The sequence below is a fragment of the Podarcis raffonei genome, chromosome 14 (assembly GCF_027172205.1).
Source record: "Podarcis raffonei isolate rPodRaf1 chromosome 14, rPodRaf1.pri, whole genome shotgun sequence".
Taxonomy (NCBI): domain Eukaryota; kingdom Metazoa; phylum Chordata; class Lepidosauria; order Squamata; family Lacertidae; genus Podarcis; species Podarcis raffonei.
Genome location: NC_070615.1, coordinates 5,439,843 through 5,463,759, shown reverse-complemented (window position 1 = coordinate 5,463,759; position 23,917 = coordinate 5,439,843). Strand labels below are relative to the sequence as shown.

Genomic DNA, 23,917 nt, shown 5'->3' with positions numbered 1-23,917 from the left:
ATGGAGGAGAACACTTTGGCCACAGCCCTGCCGCGTGTGTGTTGCACAGCACAAAACAAGAAGCTGCATTTCTAACCACGTCACTGTTTCTTTTCTTTACCCCTAGCCGCACTCAGGGAGAATTCCTGTAAGCAGTAAAGAGTACATTTATTTTTAAGCTTCAGATTCCAGAAATAGACTCAAAAAGCCACAATGATGATACGTTGGGAAATAAAAGACGGCTGGTTGCTCCCAGGCCAAGGATGTGTGGGGCATAATCGAGCATGGCAGGGAAAGGGACCCTGAAGATGACCGCATTTCATTTATTGCCACAGCAACATATCCACCCCACACAAAGATCAGCACAAAAAGAATTCTGAAATGCAGAGTCGGCCACTAGTGGCTCAAGGGCTGGAAGGTACTTGGGAGTTTATGACATATCAGCCAGTACTTCTTGCATCACATTAGCCTTCCAAAAAACAAATGAAAATGACTTGTTCCTAATAATCCAAAGGGTCTTTGACAGAGATCAGCCAGCTAATAGAAAAGGGGCCCTGACAAAGATTTGTAGATTAGCACTGTCACCCAGAATTGAGGCTGGATGTAAAGGAACTGGGTACGTGGAAAGGCCACACGAGAATGAATGGTGGTCACTTGAGCAAGATGTATTTAACAGGATGGACACTACAACCAGGGAGGCTCAAGGGAAGGGAGAGGTGGGCCCTGGACCGTGGAACAGACCTGGAGGCTCGGGACACAAAAAGCCAGATGCTTTCTGAGGGGCAAACTCATGTTCTTTATTCATCAGCCACAGTGCTCACTCACTGTCACACACACAAAGCGACTCACACTCGTCCTCTCACACATGACTAAGTTAACTGTGACTGCCTTATATCCATTTAATTCAGTGGGCCTACACTGAGTCAGATACAACACTTTGAAGCAAGTCTGCTCAAGCGTGGCATTAACAGTTATTTGCGATAGAAGCAAGATGGGCTTCTAGACTGTGTCCAGTGCCCCTTATCCAAACCAGGGCATAAATGCAAATCATGAGGTTAAAGAGCAAGTCCTTACCTGATGATGACACATTGGTTCTCTCTGTCAATTATCATGTTTCGGTACATATTGTCCGCTAGAGCATAGATATGTGGTGGATTTTCATACTGAGCCTATGGGGAGGGAAATACATGTGAAGCACCAGGCAATAAATGAAACTGTTACTAAGAAAGGTCGTATCAACAACAAAAAGATAACTTCTCAGTCATTTAAACAGGACAGCATTAACCTCCCCCCCCAAGGGCATCCAGAAACTGACAGACAGCTTCCAACTTCTAGAAACAGATAATTTGGTGCAATGAGATACTGAGGTGGATTGAGCGGACGAGACCAATAGTGGGTCCAATGGTCAAGAAGGTGGCTTCTGCACATGCTGTAGAGGGGGGAGTGAGGGGCAGATGGGGCTCGATGGAAGGTAGTCCATCTAAGAGAAGGAAAACTGATCCAAAACCTCTGCCGCCTTGTGGGATATCTTCAGGAGAAGAAAGGCTAAGGATTAAACCCTACACAAATCCAGAACAGAGCCCTAAGACGTTGAATGGTGTCTTGTATGTCTCCTTCTGGCAACTCCTGCAGCCAAACATATTGCTCTGCTTTCCTTTGGACTACTTCAGTGAGGCCAAGAGGAAGGTCTTGTCAGCCCAGGCTTGTGCCCCAGGAGGTCACTTCAGTGCTGCTAATGCAGCGGTCTGGCTTCACCCCCAGATGTGCACAGAAGCCAATAATAATTTCACACCTGTACCCTGTTCATTTACTCCTTTTTTAAAAATCTTTCTTTGGGACTTTATCCTCAAAAGCTCCTTTTTTGTATTTATATTATTTTGTTAACATCCATTTTCTTTTCATGTGAATTGTCTGTTTTTGTTGTTTAGAAAAACAAATTAAAAAGAAAAAAGAGAAGAGACAGCTGGCATCAGCAAACCTTCAAACATTTTTTGAGAATGAAAGAAGCTAAGAGAGAAATCATCACTTACAGCTCCTTGATACATTTCAATTTCTTTCTCTCCAAAATATGGCATCTGCTTGAACGGGTTCACAGAGATCAGCACTGATCCAATATATGTCTGTGTTTGGAACAGTCAAGGTTCACAATGCTTAAAAAAATCAATTTATGATGCAAACTCCCTCTTCACCCAATTAGAAAACCCACTGCTTTTCTATATTGCAGCCCATGTGTGAATGTGCACACATTTCAGCTTGCAGGCTCAAAACATAGATAGTACAGTAGAGTGGTTACTGAGCAAAATAAATCTTAGTTGTTTAATTATACAGGAACATTAGAGAAGTACATGTGGAAGCTGCCCTAAACCAGATCAAACCCTTTATCTATCCAGTCCCCACCACCCTCTGCCCTGACCAGCTGCATCTCTCTGGGGGGAGGGGGTCTCAGGGCTGTGGAAATTCTGTTCCATCACCTGCTGCTTCCCAACCCTTTCAGTTGGTGATGCTATTTGGGTTTCATCCTGGGGCCTTCTGTGTACAATGCTTCCCCTTCCTCCAGTTCTTTTAAATGAAATTATAGTCAATTAGTGAAATAATAAAATATGCATGAATTTGCATAGGAGCAGAACAGTTCAGGCACAAAATACACACTTCCTTTGTTTTTAAGATGATGCCCATGTGATATGTCACAACAGCTGCCATTTTGGAAGAGGCATCTCCTCCTGTGCAAGCCAGAAGATGAAGTGTCTCTTTTGGGATGACACTTGCCATCTGCAGTTTCTCCAACTCTCAAAGTCGACTTCCTTAGTTGATCAATATGCTTTTCTACTGACGCATGTAAGCAATTCAGCATTGCAGCCCTATACATTAGTATCAGGATATGCATATTGTGTTTGGATGACTGGTGCTGCATGAGTGATAGCAACATTTAACGCTTTGCTATTCAACACACAGACACACACCCAACACAGGCACAATCAGCACTCAGTGTTGCACACAGCAGCCCATTGTCTTGGGATAATAACGGCAAGATGATGTCATGCTGCAAATAATAAAAAAGCAACCAAGGCAAACAAACATAACTTCCATATTGTGCGAAATTGCTACATTTGGAGGATATCCATGGAACTGTGGCACCACTCAGGACACCTCTATGGCAAATCCAGAAGTGTTTGTGTGAACATAAAATATATTGAAGCAACTTGTTGATTCAGTGTTAATAATTTATGGAATGATTCAATAACCTTCTCTAATATGAGGAACACTGTAAAAAAAAAAATTCCCATGATTGATTGAGGTGACAGCTGAGCCATTCAGGAGCCAAAGCCCAGATGAAAACTAAAAGGCCTCCCTTTTCAGAATTTGGGAAGTGGAAAAAAGAAAGCAGTGAGTGTTGCTCTTAGCTATCAGGAGAATAGCACCAGATCTTGCAAAGCTTTTTAGGCCTGAGTGAGATTATGGGATGCCAAGCCTTGAGGAGAAGACGCCTGTTACAGACTAGGAAAGCAGCAGAAAAAGGGTCATCCCTGTGCAAGTTAGAAGCCCAGTAAGCTTACGAGGGGAGGCCAGACTGGTGCTGGAATTCTGCAACAATCTTCACTGACAGGACAGTCATGGTGGCAGAACCCATTCAGACTAAGAGACTGAAGGATCTCTCCTCAGAACTGAAGCTCGCCACCTGTGGGGAAAGCAGCTTGAGACAGCACACAAACTCCAGCCTGGTTGCTCAAGTCTGTTTGACTCCAGAACAAGATTATAGTCCTTAAAAACACCTTATCACAAGGAAGAACTGTAAGTGACACGTAGAACTGTGTAACAAAGCACATGTGTTGTATTTTTATATTTATTTGACAATCATTTTGATATCTGAGCTTTACTAGCACAGTCCAGCGTGGAAAAGCAGCATATGAACTACCGCATTGGCCCGAATATAAGGCGCATCTGAATATAAGCTGCACATTTAAAACTGATGGGGGGGGGAGAGAAAAATTACCCAAATATAAGTCGCTCCATTCCTCGCTGCTCCTGGCTGCATCGGGGGGGGGGGGGAGGCGCACTGCAGCCTTTCCCCCTCTTTGCTCTCTCCCTTCCTAGCCAGCAGCCTTTCCCCTTCTCCCTTCTTTCCCTTCCCAGCCGGCAGCCTTTCCCCTTCTTCGCTCTCTCCCTTCCCAGCCTTAGGGGAGAGGATGGGGGGCTACGCACGAGGCAGGCGCCACTTTGCCACGCTCCTGGCTGCATACTGTAAGGTTGCAAATATAAGCCACACTTCAACTTTTCAAGGTCGGAATTTGGGTAAAAAGTGAGGCTTATATTCAGGCCAATATGGTAACCCTCTGCAAGGGGCCTAGCAATAGAGACATAGCATCTTCAAGGGAAGGAGTGCAATGGCTGGGCTGAGATGTCAACTCTTTTCCCACCAGCCAGTATTCTATGGCAATTGATGAAAACATAGTGCTTTATCACCTTCAAAGGGAGAAGGGGAGGGGGTTCACACATTTGTGAGGTTCAGCACGCACCTGAGTGGTGGTGAAGGGTGGTGAAGGGTTAATCACTTCCCCCTGCTTTCCCACTCCATAGCAGCCCCCTCCCAGCTGCTTTGCTCTAACCCAAATCACATGTGTAACTTATATAGCTCTGCCCTCAAACGCACAAGGGGAGTGCAAGGACTCAACTATAGGGGGGGTGGTGGAGAGAAGGATAGTCTCTCCTCTTCCGAAACTCTACGTTCTGCTGAGTAGCTCAAAACTGGATTTTATGTCTGCAGAGATTATGCCTGAGAGTGTGAAAGCGGGGAGCAGAATAGCAAGCCATTGTGTCTCACGTCAATGGAATCCTTTCATAAGTCCCTAATATTTCAAGCACGAAAGCAGGTTTGGCAGCAGGCATGGGCTGGGGTGGGATGATGGTGCTCTTATGAGCATTCACTTTCTCCTCCACAACATCCCCGCTGCTTCCATCTTCGTTTCAAGGCCCTTCAGAGCCCACAGACCCGTCATCCTCAAACACACGGCTAACATTTACAAGCCAACGAGGACTAGTTTGTGCCCCACACCTGGCACAGCAGTAGGCACAGAACTACGTTTTTCTCCCCAACTCCAGCAAGACATGACAGAACAAAATCTAACGGCTGCAGTTTCCCTTGGCAGACTGGCAACGATGGGAGAGAAGACTGGTCCTGGTCATTTGACATCTTTATTCTACATTACTTGGCGTGGAGAAAACTGTTGCTAAAAACAGTCCCCGTTCTGCTGTGTAGGGTCACTACCAATCAGCCCTAGGTGTGCTAGCTTTCCATCTGCAGACAAGAAGAGACAATTCAAGGGGATTGAACTTGGGACCACACACCCCACTGGACATCCTCCCTGAGGGTTTTTGTCTGGTTGGAATGTGTCCTTGAACTGTGACAGGGCCTCTTACTTGTCTGGGTGGAGGTAAAGGGGTCGTGCCCATAGAAACCTAACTTTTGCCTGGCTAGAACATAGCCTCCTGTACACAAAAGAGCAAGAATCATACAATCATAGACTCATAGAGTTGGAAGAGACCACAAGGGCCATCGAGTCCAACTCCCTGTTGGACTCGATGAATCACATCCATTGCTCTACTTCCATCTTTGGTCACATCCAAGCACGCACAAATGACCGCAGAATTATGCCTATGAGGAAACGCTACCTTTGAGCTGATAAATGTCCCCAGGCCCTGCAGTAAAGGATACAAATATGTAATCATCCATGTATCTCTTCTTGAGGTTCTCCACAATGGAATCTTCTGAGATCTTGGAGAGAAGGACCATGTCATCCACCCCGCTGTGCTTGACATTGTGGCTCTGCCAGTGATACCGATAATGCCCCTTGCTCCCCTGCAGGAAGAAAATTATTATTTGATTTTATCATTATTTATTAAATTTGTATAAAGCCCTTTCTCTGTAGATCTTAGGGCAGTTCCCAGCATAAAACAGGAGGTACTAGTTTAGTCAAGAAGAGTTTTGGGAACTTTATTTTTTACAACCATGCAGTACATAAATTTTATGAAATGAATAATAAAAAAGAGCCTGCTACATGAGACAAATAATACGCCTAGCTCAGCATTCTACTCCCAGTCAGGAGTGTAGATTAGGAAATGTGTACCAAAGGTGTGAGCTCTGCTCCTGACATGCTTGCCACTATTCAATCACAAGTTCTGGAAATGCAAAGACGGCTTTTCTACTCAACAATGGCATCACAGGATTTGTCAAACACCTCTCCCCTTGTAAATGCAGCAATGTAGGTTGGCTGGAAAAGATATCTAAAGATTTGTCCTTGCATATTCTTGCATGTGTTAACTCATCATGGTGATATTCAACCTTTGATCCCCAGGGACCCTTTTTTGAGAGGGGGGGCACTTTCCCACTTGCCTTTGATCATTGTACCCAGTCCTGAACGCCAGGTTTTAATAAATATGGCTCTGAATAATGTGCACAACACTAAAACGCGCAGACTATGTTTTCTGGATTTAATGTTTGATTTATTATGTATATGTCTCCCATAAAGGTTTTGCCATAAACACATTAAAAAAGTTGTTCCAACATTTGTGACCAAAAGGTAAGAGGGGAAAAGTTACACATGCAGAGTCTTTGCACTGAGGAGGAGGAGGAGGAGGAGGAGGAGGAGGAGGAGGAAGGCTCACACAAGCCCATCAAACAGTCGCTGAAATCCAAATACCACACAAGTCTGAGGAATGAAGGTTACCCAGAAGCGGCTGTGGGAGGAGGGCATGTGAGCTGCATTGTGGCTTCCAGGATTTTCTGGCTGATGTTTATGCTCTCCAAGCCCTGCTCACATATGGGCAAGGCTTGAGGCAGCAGCATTTTGCCACTGGTCCCAAGGTTGTAATAAATCAAGGAATTAAAACATGCAGTAAAATGATAGGAACTACTAAAAGCATCAGCCAGCAGAAAGGCTCCAACTTGCCTCCTGCATGATAAATGGGCTGCTGTCTTATTTACATACTAGGGAAGGACATTTCTCAAATGGGACATGCCCTCCTTCAACTCCCTCTCCCCAGTCACTACTGCCCTAAACCCCCCACCCCAGCCAAGGGCATCTGGTGCAGGTTTGCATGGGAGGTTGTTTAAAGTCCCCCAAAAAGCCTGGATAGGGAGCCTGCAGCCCTCCGTATGTTTTCAGACCCTAACTTGCATCAGTCCCAGCCAGCATGGCCCATGGTTAAGGATGCGGGGGGGGGGGCTTGGAGTGCAGCAACACCTGGAGGGCCCCCACAGCTTCCTCACCTTTGCTTCAGGAGATGTCCCTAGCTGTGTGCATAGCAGCTGTCTTGCATGCAAAAGGCCACAGGTTCAGTCCCCAGCAGAACCTCTAAGTAGGACTGGGAATGTCCTCCTCCTGAACCCTTCAGAGCTGCTGCAAGTCAGCATTGACAGCACTGAGCTAGGTAGACAAATGATCTGTATGGTGTTTAAATGTTAAAACAAATACAGTGGTACCTCGGGTTACATACGCTTCAGGTTACATACGCTTCAGGTTACAGACTCCGCTAACCCAAAAATATTACCTGGGGTTAAGAACTTTGCTTCAGGATAAGAACAGAAATTGTGTGGTGGCATCGTGGTGGCAGCAGGAGGCCCCATTAGCTAAAGTGGTCTTCAGGTTAAGAGCAGTTTCATGTTAAGAACAGACCTCCAGAACGAATTAAGTTCTTAACCCGAGGTACCACTGTACCTTGAATTGAACCCAGAAACGCATGAGAAGCCAATGGTGATCTCCTTAGAACAATGTTATTACCTGTAGAGAAACACAGGCGCAACTGCTGTTTTCGGGAAGCACAAAACTCAGAGCTAGTTTATAAAGCACACCATTACCAGGCCCTTTGATCCTTAAAGAAAGAACCAACACACTCCCCGCTCCCCAAAATACAAACCAGGAATCAAAACACTGCCTGGAATAGAAACAGGAAAGTTATCAGAGTAGGCAAATGCTGATCAGAACCACCACCACCCCATGATAAAAGGCAATTGACCTGAAGAAGAATTAACTCCATGGAAGATTGTTTCCCAAGAAACATTGAGAGACAGAAGTCAAATGAAAAGAGATGGCTTGAAAAGGATGTGTCCCAGACAAATTCAAGCCTGGGAAATCTGTCTTTTGCATGGACAAGACTAAACAAGAGATTCTTTATTTTTTAAAAAGAAAACGGGAAACGTTTACAGCCGTAAGTCCCTAAAAAACCTCATGTCAGCCTTTGTCAACCTGATGCCCTTCAGATGGAGCCCAGAACATCTGGAGGGCACTGGATTGGTAAAGACACCTTCACGCTGTTATTTACTGTACAAACACATAAACAAGATGCCTAGTGTTAGAAATCACTTTTGGGTAGTACAAGAACTTAGCAAAGGAGCTTGCACTATCCTATCAGTAATAGTCTTTCCCATGTGTGCATTTGAATTCCAAACTCAAGCTGCAGCCTAAGCAAGAGATGGAGAGCTAGAAACTTCATGGTCTACTGGGAGTTTCCTCAGAATAGAGTGGGTGAAAAGGAGGGGTGAAAAACTATGATGGAAAAGGCATGTCTCAATATAAAAACCTAATTCAAGTCAATGGCCCATCTAGCCCAGCATCTTGTTCTCACAGTGACCAATCACATGCTGTGGAAAACTGCCAAGGTCAACTGATGGCACCCTCCACCATTGGCGAATATGTCCCATCTGGTACCACAAAAGGACAGACTAATTTGGGCATTTCATCTCCTTCCAACTTCACTATTTCCATTTATTTTTTTACTCTCTGCACCCAACCAGGAATAATCCTTCACACATCTGATAAAGTGGACTCAAGTCCACAAAGGGTAAGTCATTAAGATGCCACAAAACTGTTGCAAATTGTTTTACTGAATTTCAAAATATTAACAAATACAAAACAGAAAAAATACGTTTCTCAGGCATACAAAAACTAAAATAAATAAAGGTCATTAGGAACTAAGAGCTTATATATAAGGATAATATTCATCTATCACAGTAAACAATGGCTTATCTAGCCTCTCTTTGGTCTTGCACACCCCTTCCCTGTCTGCTTCTGCTTTGGCATATCCAGGTGGAGCTTGGACACTTTTGCTTCCATTTTTTATTACCCATAGTTTGTTCTGTCATTTGAGTCCCAAAAATGGTGGTCTATCCTAACTACATCTTTTTAAAAAGTAACCTTCAAACCACAGCTATAAAGTTGACTTGTTTCAAGCAAACCATAGTTAAGACAGACCATAGTTTAGTGTTTGAATTAGTGCTAAACTGTGGCTAATCAAAAACGGACATGAAAGCTTTGAATCTCCTCTTTGTGGCATACATAATGGCAAGAGTAGGTATGTTCCCTTCATTATAAAGCATGATTTCTCATGATGTCCAAACTCAGCTAGTATTTCAATAGTTTTTGACTCTTTCAGTGGGAGGGCTCAGTGAAAGCTCAGTGACATAACATGGTGTTAGGAGCAGAATTAAGACATAAGATTAGCAATCAAGGATTATGGGAGTTGTAGTCCAGCAATCACTGAAGGGCACCACATTAGCTAACCTGGAGCAGGAGAACTGAAGGGAGGAGAAGTTCAAACCTTGGAAGCTAAACTGGTAACCTTAAAAATGTACAGCTTTAACCACTGCTTAAGATGTGGCCATGGACATAGGGGGCAATACCAAGATAATGGCTTACCAAATGCCTTGAGGGCAGGATCTAAAGCAACAAACTAAAAAGTCAGGCACCACCTGTATGCAATCCTCAAGGATGCAGCAGGATTTCCATCCTTGAAGGACTTCAAGAAACACCTATTAGAAGTGCTAATGTTAGGATGATGTCAACACAGACATTTAGAACTGCCTTCCCCAACCTATTGCCCTCCAGATTTTTTAGGCAACAACTCCCACCATCCCTGACCACATGCTGGCTGGGGCGATGGGAATTTGAGTCCAGCAACATCTAGAGGTTGCCATGTTGGAGAAGGCTGATATAAAGTATTATGTCCCCACAATACTGTATGTTTGGGAGTGGGAAGGAAAATCAGAAGGGCGGGGAGTTGCTTTCATAGCTAAGCTGAAATCCAACATGAAATCCAGTCTCTCATCTATAGTTCAGCCTACGTCAGTTTTCACAGTCATGGAGAGCTGGTAGCAAAGAGGGCAGCAGGCACCAGCTGTATTTGTACATGAGTTCTTTTGCTTCTTTACAGTTTAAAAATTTCCCTCTCTCATGCTATGACTCAAAACCAGAAGGATATAATTACTGCCACAATGAGATACAAACAGTTCAGCTAGGTCTTTGCCTCACAGGAAGCCATCTGTGACCCACAAATATTATTTTGGTCAGAGGGTAAAGTGGGTCAGATCATAAGCCTCCAAGCAACTAGAACGAGAGAGAGAGAGAGAGAGAGAGAGAGAGAGAGAGAGCTGACAATCACAGTGCACACCCTTGATTCCTGCTTCCTCCACCCAACCCATTTGACATGCTTCTCTGAACTTTGGCTCCAGAGAATATTTGATCCCCTCTGTTTCTTTTGCAGTATTGTTTCTTCTCAAGCCTATATTTCCATAAACGGAAGCCAATTTGCATCCACCAAAGTTCCTTCTGGCTTTCAGTTGCTGCAAGGAACGTGTTTAAAACTACAAGATAATGCTGGAATAAAGACACATTCTTCCTGGATCTGCAGCTGTCTGAGGAAAGTACAGCTTAAACTGTGACAGCAGAGCAGAGAGCCCAGAGCTGATTTCAGCAGTGCGTAAGACATGCAAGAATCAGGCCTCAATTCCTAGTTACAGGACCCAGATACTTTAGCGGCAAATGTTTGCACTGGCTACCTGTCTCAGTGTTGAACCCCCTAGTATCTTCCACGTGTTTTGGACTATTTCTTTGTGGTTGTTGTACTTCGAAACATCTGGAGGGCACCAGAGTGGATGAGGCTGGCCTATGTGATACTGAGTCCAATTTTAGTGTTCACATACAAAGCCCTGAACAATTCAACTGGACCCAGTTATTCAAAGAAGACCTTTCCTTGTACTGGACATGATAAAAAGGTAAAGGGACCCCTGACCATTAGGTCCAGTCGTGGCTGACTCTGGGGTTGTGCGCTCATCTTGCTTTATTGGCCGAGGGAGCCGGTGTTTGTCCGCAGACAGCTTCCGGGTCATGTGGCTAGCATGACTAAGCCGCTTCTGGCGAACCAGAGCAGCGCACGGAAACGCGGTTTACCTTCCTGCCGGAGCGGTACCTATTTATCTACTTGCACTGGCGTGCTTTCGAACTGCTAGGTTGGCAGGAGCAGGGACCGAGCAACAGGAGTTCACCCCGTCGCGGGGATTCGAGAGGTGTATAAAATTGTGCATGGTGTGGAAAAGTGGGTAGAGAAAAAGCTTTGCTCCTCTCACAATATTAGAACTCAGGGGCATTGTAAGGCTCAGGCAGAATTATTCACACTATGCTTAGTTAAGCTATGGATGGCTTGAAAAGAGGACTGGATAAATTCATGGAGGATAAGTCTTATCAGTGGGTACTAGACAGAATGGCTATGCTCTGCATCCATGGTCAGAGGCATCTGGTCGGCCACTGTGAGAACAGGATGTTGGACTAGATGTGCCTTTGGCCTGATCCATCAGCCTTTTCTTACGTTCTTATGTGATTTGGGATAGAACCTTCTCAGTGATTGCACACTGCATGTAAAATACCATCTCCCCATCCCAAGGAGTGTCTTCTGCTCTGCAAAACTCAAAAGCTTGTTCATGATGGTGACATTTTAGTTGGTTCTAATAAAGGTGTGGTGACACAATATGGCTTTAGGTTTTTTTGTTATGGGCCAACATGGCTACCTCCATATTTTTTTCCTATTTGCATGAAGCTTCATTTGAGATAGGTAACGCTCTGTGAAATGTTGCAGAAGAGGAATATCCAATAAAAATAAGTTGTGTAGATGGAAAGTTGATTGGCAGATGAATAAGAAGAGCCAACATTAAATCTCTTCTACACCAAAAACACCTTTGGTTGTTTGAACAAAATCTTCTACTACCACCAAAACCAAACCAAACCAAAAGCAGCCATCCTGTACTGGTGTAACCATACAAACCCCTGTGCTGCAAAGAGAACGTCAGCAATGTCTAGGCAACACAATGGTCATCGGGTTACCTAGACATTGCTGACATCCTGTACTGGTGGCCTCAGATGGCTGGTGCCCATTTTCCTCCCCAACATTTTATGTTACAAAGGGGAGTTTGGATCCTGCTAAGGCAAGCCATAGCAGTCTTTTTAAGTCAGGAAAACAAATATTTTGTCTAAACACAACTTTAGAACAAAAAGAAAGTGATCTGAAGATGTTGTGGTATTCAGTAGTTGATCTTATCCTCTTTGAAGTTGATGGAGTGACTTCCTTTTGTTGGGCAGAAGTTCCATTCAAGTCTCCTTGTCTGAGCTGGTCTCCTGAGGACAAAAAGAAGCCCTTCAGGATGAATAGCATCCTCATCCTCATCAGGCACAAGGAGCTTGCTCACCTTCAAAGAAAATGAAGTCACCATGTTTCTGGGGCTCATCTCCTCACAGTCACCAGCAGCTCTTTAAATAGAATTTGACATCAGAGAGGGAGGCCTCATCTGCACTATATGTTTAAAGCAGTATCATACCACTTTAAGCAGTCATGGCTTCCCCCAAAGAATCCTGGGCACTGCAGTTTGTTAAAGGTGCTGACCATTGTTAGGAGGAGACCCCTATCGCCCTCACAGAGTTACGATTCCCAGAGTCCCCTGGAAAGAGGGACATCAATAAACCACTCTGGGAATTGCTGCTCTCTGAGAGGGAACAGGGGTCTCCTAACAACTCTCAGCACTCTAAACAAACTATACATCCCAGGATTCTTTGGGGGAAGCTATGGATGTTTAAAGTGGTATGATCCTGCATTAAATATATAGTGCATTTGATGCAACAGATGATGCACAGCCACAAAGGCCTACAGAGACCCTGCAACAGGACAGAGCAAATTCCTAGATAAACAGGTCACAAGATAAGAAGGGCTCCCTCAAGGAACTGAATGGAACAACTGAGGACACAAACAAGATGGAGGCAGGGGTGGATCTACTATGAAACTAATGAAGCTTAAGCTTCAGGGCTCCTAATCCTGGAGGGGCCCCAGAGGCAACTTTAGTCCACATTGCTTAAAATTTTGGGGTCTGGCCCCAATTTGAGTCACATGACTCAAACTGATAAATTTTGTTGTTGTATACCGTATTTTTCGCTCTATGAGACACACTTTCGTCCTCCTAAAAAGTAAGGGGAAATGTGTGTGTGTCTTATGGAGTGAATGCAGGCGGGAGGCTCTGCTCAGCGCTCCCTTTAAAGAGCCACATGGAGCGTGTGTGCGACTCTTTAAAGGGAGCGCAGGAGAGGCTGCGCACGGCTATCCCATAAACCAGGACAGCCAGCGGGATCCCGCTGCGCTGAGATCCTGCTGGCTGTCCTGGCTTCTGGCTTAGGTATAGTTCAACAATCCCAAAGCTTGAGAGTCAGTAGCACAGATGTTGTAATGGTGGAGTGTTGCGGTAAGTTGGCTGTTCTGCTGTGGCTAATTTAATTGCGTGCCCCCTCCTTTTAACAGAGGTCAAGACACTAGGGCAGGGGTCAGCAACCTTTTCCAGCCCTGGGCCGGTCCACCATCCCTCAGACCATGTGGTGGGCCGGACTATATTTTGAAGAAAAAAATGAACAAATTCCTATGCCCACAAATAACCCAGAGGTGCATTTTAAATAAAAGGACACATTCTACTCATGTAAAAACACACTGATTCCCAGACCATCCGCAGGCCGGATTGAGAAGGCGATTGGGCCGCATGTGGCCCACGGGCCTTAGGTTGCCTATCCCTGCACTAGGGGAATAACAATGAGTTCACAAACATACTTTAGTGGATACCAAAAAAGCAAACTCACAGAAAATTTGTGGTGATCTTTCATGGAACAACCCCATTGAAGAAGAGAATAGTGGTTATCCAGACCTCACTGCTGGTTGTGAAGGGCCTCCATAACAGTTCAAGCTTCAGGGGCCCCCAAATGTAGGTCTACCGCTGGATGGAGGTCAAGTCTCAGAGTGATGTTTGCCTGCAGAAAGCTATAGCCAGGACAGGATATCTACACAGAGGCTGACTAAACCAGAGACATCCATTCACAGGTCACCATTCTAGACAGGTGAGGTTTTCAAAAGCAATTGCCAAAAGTTGCATTTCCACACTCATTAGGTGCATTCGTCATATACACAGCTGCTAACCAGCCATCTTATTCTGAGGCAAAGGAAAAACCACACATAGGACTAGAACAAGGATAAACAGCACAGGGTCCCAGAAAAGTCCGCTGGGTGGGATATCAAGCAAATCCCTTGTGAGATTTTGTATTCCAAATAAATTCCCTAAAGAGGCCAAAATAAACAGGCACTCTTCATATTGTGTCAGCTGGAAAAATAATCAGCACTTAAGATCACTCTTACAAAAGTGATTCATTGCGGGGAGGGGAGAGTTAATTTGCAGTAGGAAACATTCCATAAATATTTTGCCTATGCTTTGGAATATAGGCAACTGTTTCCCGAAAGCTATTCTCTACCAGATGTGGAAGGGTGGTGCACTGCCCATTGCTGAGTGACTCCTCACAGCAAGAGCCTTTTCAAAATATTTCCTCAAGCAACACATAATTACCTGGGAGCTGTATGTGTTGAGAGGCGGTAGTGGCAGTGATTGCTGGATAGCACTGGGACTTGACTGTCCTACCTTGCAATATAGTTGTGCAAGGAAGAGCATAAGTAGGCTCTCCTAGCCCACCCCCGTCTTTCCGTTACATGAACAGAGCACAAGGCACACTGGGAAGGTCTCCTGCGCAAGCCTCACAAGCTCTGCAGGAGCACAGCCATGTTCCAACAGAGTTGCCATAACTTGCCTCCACACAACTATCACATCAAGCAGGTTGGGATGAAAATGTTTGCCCACAATCACCAGGGATCTCCAGAGAAAGGCTGGGTTTGGACATGGATCCAATGCATTTTAAAATCGTTTGCACACAGTCCAGGGAATTGGTCCCATGTGGTGGGAGGCAACAACCTGGGATAGCTCAGTTGGGAGAGCAAAAGGCTCTTAATTTCAGGGTCATCGGTTCAAGCCCTGCGTTGGGCAAAAAGATGCCTGCATTGCAGGAGTTGGACTAGATGACCCTTGTGGTCCCTTCCAATTCTACAGTTCGATGACAAGGCTCTTCCTCCATGGGGAAGGGCTGCAGTTCCATAGCAGAACACCTGCTTTGTATGTAGAAGGTTCCAGGCACAGTCTTCAGCATCTCCAGGGAGAGCTGTATGAAAATATTGCTGTCAGTCAATGTAGACAATACCAAGCTATGGGTTGACTTGTGCCTTTGTTTCTACATCATAAAAGAAACTCGTTAAGAATTTCAGCTTTTAGGGAGTATACTCCACTTCACCTGCTCTTCTTGAAAAAAGGAAAAGAAAAAAGGCAGACCCACAAAAGCAGTGCTTAAAAAAGAAAACCCTCGTTTTCACTGCTTCTGCCAACTTGAAGACTTTTATTTCTGAACACAAGAGAAGAGAAAGAGTTCAGCACAAAACTGCGAAAACAAACTCAAGCATAATGTCAGGGCCTCAGACAGGCTCAGCAACACACACACACACACACACACACACACACACACACATGCTAGAACCTCAAGTTCCTTCCCTGTCTGAATGACAGCAGCAGCTTTTCCTTTGGGGGTCTTGCCCTTGGCCTGGAGCAAGACCAAGAAGCACTCCGGGTGGTAACTTAGGAAGAAAGGGTGGCAATGTAGTAATTATGGCTCTGTCCACTGAGTCATTGCTGAGCCAGTGGCTCCACTTGAGAGTTCAGGTAGCATAAAGTGCTGGCAGTGTCACTTTTTCAGAGGTGACACAAAAGGGAAGAGCCCAGATGTGGCTAAATGCAGAGTCGTGTGCAAAATTCTGCAGGATCCCTTAAACCCATAGTGCTGACTGAAAAACCAGCTATGCAATTATCTTCTTCCAAGCTAACGTGCCCAACCAAACATTGCCTTCTCTTTCTCTTTCTTTTCCCTTTCAGCACCAAGTCTGGATTAATTATTTGTTTTTAGAGCATGTGCCTTCATTCAACGCCCTCCTCTATGTCGCATAGCACTACACTGAATGGCAGGAAGGAGCTGCACAAACAAGAAGGCACCATGATAACCCCACCCCCATCCCATGCAGACTTCCATGTTTTGGACTACAATTCCCATCAGCCGCAGACCTCATGGATGTATGATGGTGAGACTGATGGCAGTTGTAGACCAAAGCATCTGCAGGGCATCAGGTCGGCGAAGGCTGCCCTGTGGTGCATGGTCCTACCAATCCACACCTAGTCTTATCATATAGGAGTCCTCTTCATTTGCTCCCTGGTATTTCCATGGCCTGAAGCAATACTGGGTCAGATGCAAGTAATGGTGTGGCTCTGCCTAAGGCAGTTTCCCATGCTGCCTTCTCCAAAGACTATGAAGACTGTACTGCATTAGTATGGCATATTCACACTGCTCATCAGGCTCCAAAGAATCCAAATCCTGCAACCTGTCCAAATTATGCCTGCTGGGTGGGCCATGGCCCAGTAAGAACATCCTGAGTATGGAGGTGCTGGACCTCCTGGTTGGCATCTACCCCAAGTGCAGCCGTGACTCGCTGCCCCTGAGGGACAGGCTCATCTCTATGCCCATAAAAGTCCAATATCCAAATATAGCAAGAGAGAACTTCCCTTTTCCTCCCAGCACAATGCAACTGACCCATGAGAGTGTGCAAGGAGACCCTTAAAAGGGCACACTTGCTACCACTGGATTTGACCAGAAAGGCATTGTTGCCATGTCCTGTTACAGTTGCTATTGCTGATGCAGGGACTGCACTCCGCAGTGAGTGGTGAGTAGGCAGCCTGCCTGTTGCTCTGGCAAACAGAGAGGCCAGCTTGCCTTTTGTTTTCTTCCTTGTTTGCACACCTGCATTTTCACAGCAATAGCAACAAAGCTCTGGGGATAATTTTTCATTCCATGACTTCACCTGCAAGAAGGAAATCCAGCAAACCTGCTTAAAAGGAAGTACGTTTAAAGCATTTGGCAAAGGAGAGCAAAGGGCCACTACAGCTGAATTTATTTTCCCAGCATTCAGCAAAGACCCTGATGTTTCTTTTTAAGTAACAGCAAAAATATTTATGAGTCTTGTCCGTTTCTTTGAGTATCGGAAGTCAAGCTATTATTTTTTTAAAAAAACACTGGTACAAATGTGAACATAGCAGTATCTCACTCTTCTTCACACACACACACACACACACCCCAACATCAATAGGGAAACATACCACGTTAGTCCTTTATCCTCCATCCCTCAGTGCCTCCCTTCAAGTACAATATAGATTTGTACTTGAGCGAAACTGGTCCGTATAGTTAAAGCCATGGTTTTCCCAGTAGTGATGTATGGAAGTGAGAGCTGGACCATCAAGAAGGTTGATCACCGAAGAATTGATGCTTTTGAATTATGGTGCTGGAGGAGACTCTTGAGAGTCCCATGGACTGCAAGAAGATCAAACGCATCCATTCTGAAGGAAATCAGCCCTGAGTGCTCACTGGAAGGACAGATCGTGAAGCTGAGGCTCCAATACTTTGGCCACCTCATGAGAAGAGAAGACTCCCTGGAAAAGACCCTGATGTTGGGAAAGATGGAGGGCACAAGGAGAAGGGGATGACAGAGGATGAGATGGTTGGACAGTGTTCTCGAAGCTACAAACATGAGTTTGACCAAACTGCGGGAGGCAGTGGAAGACAGAAGTGCCTGGCATGCTCTGGTCCATGGGGTCACGAAGAGTCGGACACGACTAAACAACTAAACAACAACAACATATTTTCTATATGCTTTCTTTTTTATTTATTGCATTTATAGCCCACTTTTTCCACTAAACAGCTCAAGGTAGCACACATCATTCACCTCCTCTTCATTTAATCTCCACATCAACCCTGTGAGGAAGATTGAGGCTGAGAAGCCGTGACTGGCCCAAGGTCACAACCAGCGAGCTGAATGACTGAGTGGGGAGCTGAACCCAGGTCCTGGTCCAACACTCAAACCACTACACACAGCACTGGTTTTAAGTTGTTCCAGGGGAAAACTTTATTTACAGCATATTGGTCTGTGACTTGGATATAGCAGTCAAAAATAAACTATGGTTTAACACGAACAAGCACTAGTGTGCTGACGCCCGCTGCGGTCCCAAACCAGAGGCTGTTGCAGGCCCAAACCATTGTGCATGAGCTAGTGCTCAAGGTTTGCTTCTCTCCAAAGTACAAATTAAAGCAAATATTTGTTCTTGGCTTATCCATAGTTTGTTTGCAGGAAACAAACCTCAAGCACTAGTTCAAAGGTAAAAGGAAGCCAGCCTCTGGTTTGTTTCCTCCTTGGGATAGCAAGAACAGGTGCAGAGGAGGAGGGAAGCAAGGGCTTTGCTAACAAAGGGCACAAACACTCTTCTTGTTCGCGTCAAACCATAATTTGTTAACATTTTGAATAATTTCTGCACATTTCGATTATGTGGTTTCATAAAATAGGACTACAGTGAAAAATAATAATAACAATATAGCATGCAAAAGACGTTTACAAATGTGGAGGGAGACTTGTGTAAAAGTTTATTGGGTTTTTTTTAAAAAAAGTATTTATTAAGTTTTTACATCATATATAATGTACATAAATGTAAAACAAAACAATTAGAATAATAATAACAAAACAAATGAGTGTGGGCTAACAAAATTGTAAATCAATTATTGCTTTTTAAAAAACTTTCTGGTTCCTGCAGAGATGAGTTATGTTTGATGTACGGTATGTTTTACTGTGTTTTTATATTTTGAGGAAAGCTACCCAGAGTGGCAAAGGGACGCGGGTGGCACTGTGGGTTAAACCACAGAGCCCAGGACTTGCCAATCAGAAGGTCGGCGGTTCTAATCCCCGCGGCGGGGTGAGCTCCCGTTGCTCGGTCCCTGCTCCTGCCAACCTAGCAGTTCGAAAGCACGTCAAAGTGCAAGTAGATAAATGGGTACCGCTCCGGCGAGAATGTAAACGGCGTTTCCGTGCGCTGCTCTGGTTCGCCAGAAGCAGCTTAGTCATGCTGGCCACATGACCCGGAAGCTGTACGCCGGCTCCCTTGGCCAGTAAAGCGAGATGAGCGCCGCAACCCCAGAGTCGGCCACGACTGGACCTAATGGTCAGGGGTCCCTTTACCTTTACCTTACCCAGAGTGGCTGGGGCAACCCAGTCAGATAGGCAGGATACTACTACTACTACTAATAATAATAATAGCAATAATTTTATCATTTATGCCCCAGCCACTCTGGGTGGCTTACAACATATTGAAAAACATAATAAAAACATCAAGCATCAAAAAAAACAACCGTTACAGGGCTACCTTCAGATGTCTCCTAAAAGTTGTGTACTTCTACTACTACTACTACTACTACTACTAATAATAATAATAATAATAATAATAATGCAAGCCCTTCTCTGGGACTCTGGAGAAGTGTGTGTTGAGGAGAGACCCCTCAAGTAGCCCCATCAAAACAACAGCTTCCTATTTTTTATTTAGTTTCACCTGGTGTCACAACTTTTTTTAAAAAAAAACCCCAAACAATGTCTGCTTTTCACAGATCACAGAGGCCGTCAGAATCAGTTTTACTAATGTTGAAACCTTCCTGCTGGTACTAATTAAATTCATCTTCAGCATTTCTTCTAAAGGAACAGAAGGAGTTGGTGAAGAAGGTTCAGACCATATGAAAAGAAGGAAGTTACTAATGGTGTTTTGGCAGAGGACCATTTTTGGTATTGCCTTCCCAAGTGACTTAACTGTTCCTGCATAACAAACACAATAGTTAGGCTACACCCAGAGCTGGTCGGACTGAATAAGTAACCCAAGCAGCGGTTTGGAAAGGAAATATGAAGGGGCACAGAGGATGCCATGCATAATGGGAGACGCACAGCTCAGAAATCCCTGGCAATGGATGCTGGTGCAGAACTCTCCAGCTCAAACGCTTGCTTAAGGCTTCATGGTGAACCAAGAAGAAATTTGTATGTAGGTGCCAGGCATGCATCCCTAGGAGAGAATCTCTTAAGGGGATAAAAGCCACAAACCTCTTCTTCTGCAACCGACTCATTGGGTGATGCAGTGCTTTTTTCTGGGGAGACGCAGGGGTACGCATACCCCTAAATATTTTGTGAATCTAAGTTTGGCCTCATTGAGGGGCAGTATTTCAATATGAGTAGAAAAATGAGAGTACTCCTAAACATTTTTTTAGGAGAGAAAAAAAAGCACTGAGGTGATATTAAGCAAGTCTCATACCACAGCCTCACCCACAGGTCTGTATTATGGGAATAATGCCAATTTGCCTTACAAGGCTGCTGGGGCTGATGGGAAACTGGAGTAAAAAACATCTGGAAGGCACCAGATTGGCAAAGTCCATTGTAAGGATTTCCAGCACCAGGTCCTTTGAAGACTTGTACTAGATATGTACCCTGGATGTACTACCCTTTATCCCCAAGTGATGCCTACCTGTCAATCAGCTGACATCTCCAGTTGGCAACCCAGCCAGATGGGTGGGGTATAAATTATAATATCATCACCAGCATTATTATTTCGGGTTGCCATGTTTCAAAAAGTAAAAACAAGGACACACTGAAAGTTACTGAACTCCCAGACGTATGGCAGCCCTCTATTATCGTGGCTGTTGTTGCTGTTAGCTGATAGGTGGGGCTCAATCCTACTGGGTGCTGCTTTGCCAGCATGCTCCCTGAAGGAAAGCAGACCCTCCAGTCATCAGCTGTTTGGCGCTGGAGGAAGGCAGATGGGACCGCCCACCTGTTAGTCATCTGATGTCATCATGATTTGGCCCACAGGGGCAAAAAGGTTCCCTACCCCTTGCTATATACAGATTCCTATGGGTTTGCGGGTGGTGCTGTAGTCTAAACCACTGAGCCTCTTGGGCTTGCCAATCGGAAGGTCAGCGGTTCGAATCCGTGTGACGGGGTGAGCTCCCATTGCTCAGTCCCAGCTTCTGCCCCGTAGCAGTTCAAGAGCATACCAATGCAAGTACAGTGGTACCTCTGGTTACGAACACTTCTGGTTATGAGCTCCGCTAACCCAGAAGTAGCTGCTCCTGGTTGCGAACTTTGCCCCAGGATGTGAACAGAAATTGCGTGCCAGAGGAGTGCACGCAAGGGGAGGCCCCATTAGCGAAAGCGCACCTCAAGATAAGAACAGTTTCAGCATAAGAATGGACCTCTGGAACAAATTAAGTTCATAACCAGAGGTACCACTGTAGACAAACAGGTACTGCTGCGGCGGGAAGGTAAACAGTGTTTCTGTGCGCTCTTGCACTCATCAAGGTCTTCCGTGCACCAGTAGCAGTTTAGTCATGCTGGCCAAATGACACAGAAAGCTGTCTGTGAACAAACGCCGGCACCCTCAGCCTGAAAAGCGAGATGAGCGCCACACCCCATAGTCACCTTTGACTGGGATTAACTGTCCAGGAGTCCTTTACCTTTTTACATTTATATAAAACCTTGTTTGATCAGATGAAAACCGCCTAGCTTCCCCTTATTCCTGTTTTACACTTATCAGGGAACCTCTGTGTGTTTCGCCCAAAGATACAGACCAGAGGAAAAGCTGCATTTTGTAATTCCAGAATGAAGAATCAACTGCTTGCACTCCCCTCCCCACCTCGCCCCCAGTAAACTAGCCTGTTTCCTTCTAGTGCAGGACACAGCCCCATTCACATTGTTGAATTAGGATTCAGCTGCCCATCCAAGTCAGTAAGTTTCGAGCCAGCCCAGGATCCTTCTCTGCTGCTTTTAACAACATAAAAAAATCTCACTGTGGCTCTTTGCTAAGCATGGATCCTGCAGTGAAGCACGAACTGGCCAATCTGGACTCCAGAGCAGTAAATACTCAGTTACATTAGTAGACCACAGCATAGAAACGATCTTGCAATTAGTGTCTATATTTATTACTGTGATACATACCTAACCCAGTGATGCCAGACACAAAAATTGGTATTGGCAAAAGGGACAGATGTAAAACATGTGAACTTCTAAGGTCTGGAAAAGAAAATCCCACCCTGCCTCAGGCAGAGCTGTAGCTATGGGGGTGCCAGCCAGGTTTTTTGCTCCAGGTGAAGCTTCCAAAAGGGTGCCATTGAGGCTCCCAGACGTGTGTGTGTGTGTCTGTGTGTGTACACAAATGCACATGGCTGGGTGCCAAACTAGGTCTTTGACCTGAGTGAAATAAAGCCTAGTTTTGCCCCTTCCTTAGGACAATATCCATACTTTAAAAATCAATCCATCCTCTTCTCCAGGCTCAGCATGCCCCAACTCTTCCTCACAGGACTAAGCCATTTTCTTCCACAATGGCTACAGAAATCCAACCACTATTACCAGCATATTTTAGGGTGGTAATTTTTATTTCATGGTAGGTTCCCAAAGAATTGGCTCATTTTTAAACACATGAATTGAAGAACTGATCTGCATGGAGGAGGAGGAGGATCCCACCCAGCTTTTGCACATTAAATAAGCTCTTGCAACTCAACCACATATTTTCAGGATGAATTTCAGTCCTGAAATTTAAAAGGGATCTGAAATACTATTCATTTCTGTCTGCTGCAGAGCCAGATGCAAAGAGGGTTAATAAGCAACAGAAGCCAGAACATTTATCTAGAGGAAAAACTGAATCACAAACATTCTTCTGAGAAATAAACCCACAATGAACATACAAGTCATGTTTAAACTGTATCATGATGCGGATCTCAAGAGTATTCAGTCCAGTATGAAAAAGAGAGAGACTGTACTGTGTGCATTGAAAAGAAGCAAAAATGAAGAATGACAATTGGTTTTGGAATTCTAGCTTTTAATAAATTAATAATAATAATAATAATAATAATAATAATAATAATAATAATAATTTATTTGTACCCCGCCCATCTGGCCGGGTTTCCCCAACCACTCTGGGTGGCTTCCAATAAAGATTAAAAATACATTAAAATGTCACACATTAAAAACTTCCCTAAACATGGCTGCCTTCAGATGTCTTCTAAATGTCAGGTAGTTGTTGTTCTCTTTGACATCTGATGGGAGGGCGTTCCACAGGGCAGGCGCCACTAGCGAGAAGGCCCTCTGCCTGGTTCCCTGTAGCTTCATTTCTCGCAGGGAGGGAAGTGCCAGAAGGCCCTCAGCACTGGACCTCAGTGTCCGGGCAGAATAATAGGGGTGGAGACACTCCTTCAGGTATACTGGGCCACGGCCGTTTAGGGCCATTCAAAAAAATATAGAATAGTGATTTGGAAGGGAACATGTATTTCACAAGCAAATGAATTACAGCTTAATATGTTAAAGTAAGGACTATTAGATACAACATTTCATTTTTACTGCACCCTTCCTCCCAAGGAGCTCAACTCAGGGCAGCAATCACTGACCTCTCTCTTCACAACAATCCTGTGAGGTAGATTATCCAAAAAGTAGAAAGTGGCCCAAAGTTAGCCTAGCGGAACAAGAACACACCTAAATACGTAACACATGAGACTAAAACTATGAACCAACAGGAAAACCTCAGCTTAGTTTTAGCAAAAGGGAAGAGAAGGACAAAATTCCTCGAGTGTGTTTTGAGAAATATGCCTTCTGGTCTTCAGACTATTCCCATCAGCCCAGACTAAGTATTTCCCCTCCACTGCTTTGAGGAATACTATTGAATTGGCTCATTCCATAGAGATGCTGAAGCCTCAAATCTGCCCACCTCACTGGCTTCAAAACTAATGGAATGCAACCCTAGGAAAAATACTCTGGGACAACAGAGGATAAACACATTTATAGGTCAGTTCCTGCCTCTGGAACAGCAATAGGGGAAGAAAGA

At 44.8% G+C, this 23,917-nt stretch overlaps 1 protein-coding gene across 1 annotated transcript in view; it reads right to left on the bottom strand.

The window, feature by feature from the left end:
- Positions 1–23,917, bottom strand: part of MYO1E (myosin IE) — a 102,123-nt gene that overhangs the window by 60,466 nt on the left and 17,740 nt on the right. The window contains exons 2-4 of the mRNA XM_053364261.1: positions 5,690–5,833; positions 2,010–2,099; positions 1,054–1,148 (exon numbers count right to left, since the gene is read on the bottom strand). Coding sequence (XP_053220236.1) covers positions 1,054–1,148; positions 2,010–2,099; positions 5,690–5,833 — 329 coding nt within the window. The remainder of the gene's footprint in view (positions 1–1,053; positions 1,149–2,009; positions 2,100–5,689; positions 5,834–23,917) is intronic.